General features: G+C 41.3%; 1 protein-coding gene across 1 annotated transcript in view; it reads right to left on the bottom strand.

Annotated features, from left to right (window-relative positions):
- Positions 1-8,523: 8,523 nt before the first annotated feature.
- Positions 8,524-9,632, bottom strand: part of hrob (homologous recombination factor with OB-fold) — a 35,990-nt gene continuing 34,881 nt past the window's right edge. The window contains exon 11 of the mRNA XM_052038737.1: positions 8,524-9,510. Within this exon, the coding sequence (XP_051894697.1) occupies positions 9,455-9,510 (56 nt within the window). The 3' untranslated portion in view covers positions 8,524-9,454. The remainder of the gene's footprint in view (positions 9,511-9,632) is intronic.

Here is a 9,632-nt window from a genome sequence, read left to right as displayed (position 1 = left end):
TTCAACACCTGCCCCTACACCACCTCCATCTAGGGACCCATACAGTCCTTTCAGGTGAGACAGATTCACCTGCACCTCCTTTAGTATCATCTACTGCATTCGATGCTCCAAGTGTGACCTCCTCTACATTGGTGAGACCAAACGCAGACTAGGTGACCGTTTCGCAGAACACCTGCGCTCTGTCCATAACCGCGACTTGCATCTTCCTGTTGTCAGTCACTTCAACTCCCTCTCCCACACTATCACTGATATATCAGTCTGATATGCCTGGCCTGCTGAGTTCCTCCAGCATCATAGTGTTTTTTGTCTAGATTACAGCATCTGCAATCCTTTCTTTCTCTAATAAATCACACCTTATTGATTTCATTACAATCTATTTTGTGAAGATATGAAACAGTTTGTGTTACAAACCATGACTTTTGTCAGATAAGCTGACTATCCCCTCTAAAGCCATAACATTTCAAAACGTGTTACTGATAGATCTGGCTTATAATAAATACTAATTATTAATATTTGCATTAAAAGAATGTGAAGCTAAACAATGCCAGTAATTACTCCCATGAAATGCAACCAGCAAGTCAACATCCCTAAGGCATCATCCAATTCAGTGATAAGACAACAGGCCAGAAGGTACCATGTTGATTGTCTGTACTGTCCTTGTGAAGATGGTATTTGAATTCAGGTCATTGTGCCTCTGGCTTAGGCATGACAAAAAGCAGTCAGGGCTCCTCCAAATTTTTACCTCCTTCCTGCAGAGTTTTTGTGTGTGGTTATTGGTTAAGAACAGGATGAGTTTCAACTGCGTAGCCCACCACAGTCAAATAGTTTGCAGCACTGACTATTGGTCCCTTGAGTGAGGTACTGAAGGCTGACAGCAGAAGTAGAATGACACTCGGGAATACCAATGTCATTAGGTTGGGAGACACAAGCACATTGAAATGGCATGGGAGAAGGAAAAGAAATAATTTTTAAAAAAGACTCAAAATCAAAACAATTACTTATACCTCCTTTAGCACACACCCAGTTCCTTGAGATTTCTATTTGCAGCAGCCTGTCAAAACATCCCACCACCATGACAGCAAGTAATTTGATTCTCAGTCTTGGCCTAATGCCTGCAACAAACCTCCAGGCAAGTAACACAAAACTAATAAAATGAAAAACCTTAAGGCAAGCTTACAATTTTAATTGATGAACAAGAGAGTTTCCTTTTTTTTTAAAAATAATTGGCTAGCCATCATAATTCCACAATATCATCGCAAGATCTCTTCAAAGAAGAGCTAACCACCCCTAGTTCCTTTGTCATTGAGTTCATAGTCTCCTTGTCCATTCCAATCTCTGCTGATAATGAAGCAGCCTGTGTTAGCCTACAGGAGAAGTGATGTATTCACACAAAAGAGCCAGGTCTCTTCACCTTTAATGGAACTGTTATAGTTGAGTTATCAACACCTTGGGGAAGAGTTACAGAAATTTAACTGAACCAATCATTTCAACATAGTGGCTGGACCAGCAAGCAGAACAAGCACCAGGTACTCTAAATGAATAGCTCATTTTCTAACTTCTCAGAGACTCCCCACCAGCACAAAGGCTCATCAGGAAAGTGATGGAAAAATATTTAAGAGGTTCAACACCATTCCATGAGGCATGATGGACCATCAGAATTGTACATTACTGCAATCTGTCGTGAATCAGCATATTCCTCACTACCACAACTACCAAGCAAGGAGATGAACCCTGATTAAATGAGAAGCGTATAAGGGCTGGCATTTTTTTTTTTAGGTATTACTAGGCATACCCAAAAATGAGATGCCAGCCTAGTAAAGCTGCAGCACAGGACTATTTGTATGCTAAACAACAAAAAAACATACAGTAGACAGTGCTAGGCTATCTCACAACCCACAGATGCAAGCTCTGCAGTCCTAACATATCTAGTTATGAATGGTGGTAGATAATTAAACAGTTAACAGGAGGCAGAGGCTCCAAGAACATTCCCATCCTCAGCGATGCTGTGGCCCAGCACGCGATGCTAAAGGTGAAAGCAGTCGGAGCCATGTTCAGCCAGAAGTGCCAAATAGATGATGCATCTCAGTTTTCCATTGAGATCCCCCAACATCACTGCAGCCAGTCTCCAGCCAATCAGATTTACTCCACATGATATCAGGAAACAGCAGAGAGCATTGTCTACAGCAAAGGCTAATGGATCAGACAGCATCTCAGCTGTAGTAAGGAAGACCTGCACTCCAGAACTAGCTGTGCCTTTTGTCAAGCTGTTCCAACATTAGCATCTATCAGACAAGGTGGAAAATTGCCCAGGCATGTCCTATTGACAAAAAGACAAATCCAAACTGTCTAATTTCTGTCCAATCAGATTACTCTCAATCAGCAGCAAAGTGATATAAGCCATTGTCGGCAGTGCTATCAAATGACAGTAACTCACCAACAATCTACTCAGTGATGCTCAGCTCCGGGCCTTGTTACAGCCTTAGTCCAAACATGGACTAAAGAGCTGGATTCTGGAAGTAAAGTGCCCTTGACATCAAAGCATTGATCGAGTGTGGCTTGGGTATGCTAGTAAAACTGGAACCAATGGGCATCAAAGGAAAAACATTCTTATGTTTGGAGGTAAACCTTACATAAAGTAAAATGATTGTGGTTGTTGGAGGTCAGTTGTCCTAGTCCCAGGACACCACTGCAGGAGTTCCTCAGGGCAGTGTCCTAGGCCCAACCATTTTCAGCTGCTTAACCAATGATCTTCCTTCTATTGTAAAGTCAGAAGTGGGGATGCTTGCTGATGAATGCATAATGTTCAGTTCCATTTGTAAGTGTTCAACAAATGAAGCAGCCTATGCTTACATGCAGCCAGACCTATACAACATACAGACATGCATTGATAAGTGCCAAGTAACGTTCACATCACTAAAGTGCCAGGCAACAGCTAACTAACCAACAACTCGATATTCAATGTCATAGGATCATAGAGTTATATAGCACAGAAACAGGCCATTTAGTCCAACTCATCCATGGTGACCAAGGTGCCTTCATGAACTAGTCCCATTTGCCTGCATTTGGTCCATATCCCTCTGAACCATTCTTATCCATGAACCTATCCAAAAAATTTTTTTAAACTTTGTAATTGTACCTGCCTCTACCACTTCCTATGGTAATTTGTTCCATATACCCACCACTCTGTGTGGAAAAACTTGCCCCCTCAGGTCCCTTCAAATCTTTCCCCTCTCAACTTCAACCTATTCCCTCCAGTTTTAGATTCCCCTACCCTGGGAAAAAGACTGTGACCATCTACCTTATCTCTTCCCTTCTATAAGATTACCCCTCAGCCTCCTTCACTCTAGTCCCAGCCTATCCAACTTTCCCTTACAACTCAAGCCCTCCAGTCCCAGCAACATCCCCGGCAATCTTTTCTGCACCCTCTCTAGCTTAATCACATCCTTGCAAGAACATGGTGACCAAAACTGCATACAATATTGCAAGTGCTGTCTCACCAACATATTGCACAGCTGTAACATGAAGTCCTGACTCTTGTACTCAGTGCCCTTCTTCACCACCTTGTCTACCCATGTCACCACCATGTATTGTACCCCTATGTATCTTTGTTCCGTGACACTCCTCAGGGCCCTGTCATTCACTGTGCACATCCTGCCCTGGTTTAACTTCCTACTTGGCCATGACATTATCACAGCAAAGTAAACCATCAATACACTGGGGAGGTGGTAGGGAGTCACCATCGACAGGAAGTGTAACTGGACTAGCCACCTAAAAACTACAGCTACAAAAGCAAGTCAGAAGCTGGGTATTTTGCAGCAAGTGACTCACCCTGACACCCCAGAGCCTTTCTACCATATACTCAGCAGAAATCAGGAATGTAATGGAATATTCTCCACTCGCCTGGATGAATGCAGTGCTAACAATCCTCAAGAAGCTTGAGATCTTCCAGGACAAAGCAGCCTGTTTGATTGGCACCCTAACAACCACCCCAAATATTCATTCCCTCCACAATGGTTACAGTGTGCATGACCTACAAACTGTACTGCAGTTATTTGTAAAGGCTACTCTGACAGCCTGCCAAACCTTTGATGTTTATCATCAAGGTGTACAAGGGCAGTAGGCACATCAGAACATCACCACCATCTTAGAACCATAGAACAATGCTGCACAATACAGGCCCTTCGGCCCACCATGTTGTGCTGCCCTTCAAACCACACCTAAGACTATCTAACCCCTTCCTCCCACACATCCCTCTATCTTAAATTCCACCATATGCTTATCTAACAATCTCTTGAACTTGACCAACGTATCAGCCTCCACCACCACCCCAGGCAGCGCATTCCATGCACCAACCACTCTCTAGGTGAAAAACATCCCTCTGACATCTCCCTTGAACTTCCCACCCATTACCTTAAAGCCATGCCCTCTTGTATTGAGCATTGGTGCCCTGGGAAAGAGGCGCTGGCTCTCCACTATCTATTCCTCTTAATATTTCGTATACTTCTATCATGTCTCCCCTCATCCTCCTTCTCTCCAATGAGTAAAGCCCTAGCTCCTTTAGTCTCTCCTCATAATCCATACTCTCCAATCCAGGCAGCATCCTAGTAAATCTCCTCTGCACCCTCTCCAACACTTCCACATCCTTCCTATAATGAGGCAACCAGAACTGGACACAGTATTCTAAGTGTGGTCTAACCAGAGTTTTGTAAAGCTGCAGCATTACTTCACAGCTCTTAAACTTGATCCCACAATTTATGAAAGCTAACATCCCATAAGCTTTCTTAACTACCCTATCCACCTGTGAGGCAACTTTCAGTGATCTGTGGATATGAATCCCCAGATCCCTCTGCTCCTCCACACTACCCAGAATCCTGCCATTAACCTTGTACTCCGCCTTGGAGTTTGTCCTTCCAAAGTGTACCACCTCACACTTCTCCGGATTGAACTCCATCTACCACTTGTCAGCCCAGCTCTGCATCCTATCAATATCCCTCTAAGCTTTGACAGCCCTCCACACTATCCACACCACCACCAATCTTTGTGTCATCCGCAAACTTGCTAACCCACCCATCCACCCCCTCATCTAAGTCATTAATAAATATCACAAAAAGTAGAGGTCCCAGAACCGATCCCTGTGGAACACCACTAGTCACAGCCCTCCAATCCAAATGCACTCCCTCCACCACAACCCTCTGCTTTCTACAGGCAAGCCAATTCTGAATCCAGATGGCCTCTGACCTTCTGAAGAAGCCTACCATGCAGAACCTTATCAAATGCCTTACTAAAATCCACGTAGACCACATCTACTGCACTACCCTCATCTTGAAAATATGTCACCAATCCTTTATGATTGCTGGGTCTAAATCCTGGATCTCTTTGCCCAACAGCACTGTGGGAGTAGGTGCATCAGCTGTTCAAGAAGGTGGCAGCTCACCACAAAGTTGTACAGCACAGAAATAGGGCCTTTAGCCCAGCACATCCATGCTGAACTTTTTGCCTATCTACACTAATCCTATTTTCAAGCATTAGGTCTGTATCCTCCTATGCCTTGCCTATTCAAGTGTCTGTCTAAATGTCTCTTAAACATTGTGATTGAATCTGATTCCACCACCTTCTCTGGCAGAGAGTTCCAGATATCAACCACTGCTTGTGTAAAACTGCAAACTCCGTCCTCTCACCTTAAATGTATGCCCCCTTGTTTTTGATACCCCCTACCATGGGTAAAAGATTCGACCATCTACCCTATTTATGCCTCTTACAGTTATATTCCTCTATCAGATCACTCCTCAGCTTCAGGCTCCATGGAAAACAAATCCAGTCCACCCAACCTCTTCTCATAGCTGAAGTCCTCCAATCCAATCAACAACCTGGTGAATCTCCACTGCACTCACTTCAGTGCCACCACATTCTTTCTATAGTGTCAACCAGAACTGCACATAATACTCCAAGTGCAGTCGAGCCAGTGTTTCGTAAAGTTGCAACATCACAACTCTTATATTCTATGCCCTGACCTATGAAGCCAAACATCCCATATGCTGCCTTCACCACCCTGTCTACCTATGTTGCCGCTATCAGGGAACTATGGATTTGAACCCCAAGGTCCCTCTGTTCATCAGCATTCCTTAGTGCCCTACCATTTACCATATGTGCCCTACTCCTAATTGACTTCCCTAAATGCATCACCTCACACTTGTTGGGCAAGTGCAATTTAGCATGAGCAATAAATGGTGGCCTTGTCAAAACTGAAAAAAGTTCGACAGAATTTCACATAACGTGCACCCTAACACTGGTATCAGCATCTACTTTCCCTAGCTCATTTTAACTGCAGTATGTACTACCTATAGGATATACTGCAACAACATCTTTTTTAACTTCAACATGAAGGAAGAATAACAAAGTCAAGGACCTTGGAAGTGAAGTCACACTCATTCTGAATTGAACCTGCACTGCAATCATTCATCATTGCCATTACATGAACACCATCACATTGACTCCAATACTTGAAGAAAGGATACTGTCACCAAATGAAATATGGATGGCAACTAATGCTGGCACTGGAGTTGCCCCACATCCCAGGAATAGAGCCCTAAAGTGAAAAATATTTTCTTTTAAAAAAACTGCAGATGCTGAAAACCAGATGCTGACACTGCCTCAAGTTTAATGTATCATCCCAAAGGCCACTTATCAACAATGTGGCCTAGGTTAAGTTTTCAAATCTCAGGAATGAGCCTTCATAGCACAAACAGAAGCAAGTGCTACCACTCAGCCAAGTCAGCCACTTTATGAAGTGTGGGCATTGAGGAACAAAAACAATTACAGGACATGGAAAGTAAACAGATTCAAAACTCTATTTTCAATTAGATAACTTTTGGAGGTAGATGCTTGAATAGAATTATACCTACTCTATCTTCCAATCTCTGAAAACAAAAATAATTCATTGAGATCTCACTAAGATAAAATGTCCATTTAAGAAGATGATTGCATTCACAATAAATAGATGTACCAAGCTTTGTAGATTGAACATGCTGTGTGCTTGAAGAACCATGACCTACAGGACTATGGCCTTCAGATTGGATGGTGGGATTAGAATGGGTACTTTTTTTGGCTGACAGACATGGGCCAAATGCCCTTCTTCCCTATTGTAAGTTTTCTTTGACTCTATGATACTTCACATCATGCTGTCTTTGTTGAGGATTCCTCCATGGATAGTATCTGAAATGGAACAGTATAGGCTTTAATATTTATTCTGAAGTTTTGCTGAATTACCTTTAGAGGACTGGGAAAATTCCTGAGTATTTTTCCCCCCACGATAATCTCATTTATGATTCTTCACTTCAAGCAGCAGTACAAATGAAAATTGCTCAAGAAAATAATGGGGTTATTGGCTTGGAATAATGGAAGACATTTGCTTAAACTGTCAATCCTCATTTGGAAATCAATATCAAATAATATTTATAGATATAAAGGAATCAAGGGATATACAGTTAATGGAGAAACATGACACTGTGACAAAAGATCAGCATGATCTTATTGAATAGCAGAGCAGGCATGAGGGATCAAATGGCCTACTCTTGCTCCCTTTTTTTTTGAAAAGAAATGTTCAACAGGCTCTAGGTACTGGTAAATTTTGCAATCCTGAGCAGTCTGCATAGTTCCTATAGAAAAGGCCAATGACACTCAGCTCTAATTATTCTGCAAAAGGTGATGGCGAAAACTTCCATTGTCATGCTTTAAGCTCCTTAAAGTATGGTGATATGTTGCTGGCTTCTGAGATTATTGACCTCTGCCATTTTCCCATCACTGGGTTGAGTTACTGCAGCTGAGGATATTTATAAATCCAAGCAAAAGAATCCTGAAATAGAACACAGATCACTCTGAAAACAACTTGCCTGGATTCATATACAATTAATATACTCATTTACTTAATCAAAATCAAACTCTTTAAAATTGATTCATATCTGGAATTGATTCAGAAAGTAATATTTGATAGTTATTAGAGATGGAAATAAACAAAGTCAGTCATCCTTGGGAGAGAGATTCTACAATAAGAGGTATCAGCAAGCAGAATTTTAGAAAGATGGAATTATATAGTGACTTTGTTATGGGTTATATTTCCGATTTTGTAACAATGGCCTTGCTAACCATATCCTTAAACAGTTTTAGTTTTCCTCCTCACAAGCATTTGGTTGAGAAAAGCAAGGTGTTTGAGAGACCCGGGAACAGGCTGTGCCAATATACAGTGAATTAGGTTTGAAGGCAGATGAAGTAAACTACAGCACAAGTATGAAAGTAATCCTGAAAATAACATGGCAAGCATCCTGCACCAGTATGTCAGGGAGAGATAACAGGCTATTTGTTCACATTATGAATACCAGTCTTTCCTTTTTTTGGCATCCATAAACTGCAGTCTTTCCTTTATTAACTGCACACACTCAGGTGTTAAATTTACAAGCAGTTTTAGAACTGTTTCCCAATTCAATTTAGTACCCAGATATGTTTGACACGCAACAAAAACAAGGCTGATCCTGGGTTCAGCACTGATGTTGTAAGTCAAAAATACTGGAAGCTGGAATGATGCATACTTTGACCACTAGCTAGTGCTGTTGCCTTTAATGTTGGTTTGTAAAGCATTATAAACACTTTTGCACTTGTGCAACACTCCCAAACACAAATCCCCCAAAGTGATTTCATGATCTGGAAACAGATATAACTATGACTATCACAAGTAGCTAGGGGAAACCAATGCAAATTGAAGTTCTGGCCTGATTATTGCTAGTGAAGAGCAACCAAAGCACCAGTTAGAGGAATGAGAATGCCCCTCAGTGGAACTTTACAAAGAACACTTCAATTAGAAAAGCTTCAGCTCACTGAAGCAAAAGTCAAATGGGTCTCTGGCTGAAAGAAAACAAATGGCACAAGTATATTGTAATGTTCCTTATAGACACTGAAAACTATGGAACTGGGAGACTGCAGGCAGAGGTACTTAACAGCAAAATTTGCTACGGGATCAATTAGTTTTCATCTTCTGTGATTCAGTACTTCCTTCTGATACAAGCTTATGAATAGTCTCCATTCAAGTTATCAACACAAAATCTATATTTCCAAAGATCAGCAATATCAATATACAGTGAGATTTAACAAAAACATCAAAACATGAATTACAAGTAAATTAACATTCCAGTTCATTTTAAATGGACCAAAAGTATATTTTACTGTAATGTAGGAAGGGTGCTTTGGTACACGTGAAAAATGGCCCCACATCTGAGGCGGATTTGGATTCCAGGAGAGGAGGTCTTCTTAATGACCATAATTTCAAGTCCTAACAGAAGCAATTCTGGATGATCTTATGTTAATCCAACATCCAGTGGATATTTTAACTCACAATTATCAGCTTGAGCAAAACAAGATAAATAAGTAGCTTTCCAGGATTAAATCCTGAACTTCACAGAAGGTTCTAAAGGGCAGTGAAATATTCCTCTGGCAGTTCAGCCATCAGGCAATCAAGATCATCTGCAAAGAAAAAGCAAAAATTAAATTGCAAATAGCTGGGTAAGAAAGTAATTAAGAGTTTAAATCCTACTCACAGGAAATATTTAAAATTACTGCAGTTTATTACATAGAATATAAATTTG

Source organism: Pristis pectinata, chromosome 25 (genome assembly GCF_009764475.1).
Source record: "Pristis pectinata isolate sPriPec2 chromosome 25, sPriPec2.1.pri, whole genome shotgun sequence".
Classification (NCBI taxonomy): Eukaryota; Metazoa; Chordata; class Chondrichthyes; order Rhinopristiformes; family Pristidae; genus Pristis; species Pristis pectinata.
This window is presented reverse-complemented; position numbering and strand designations above follow the sequence as displayed.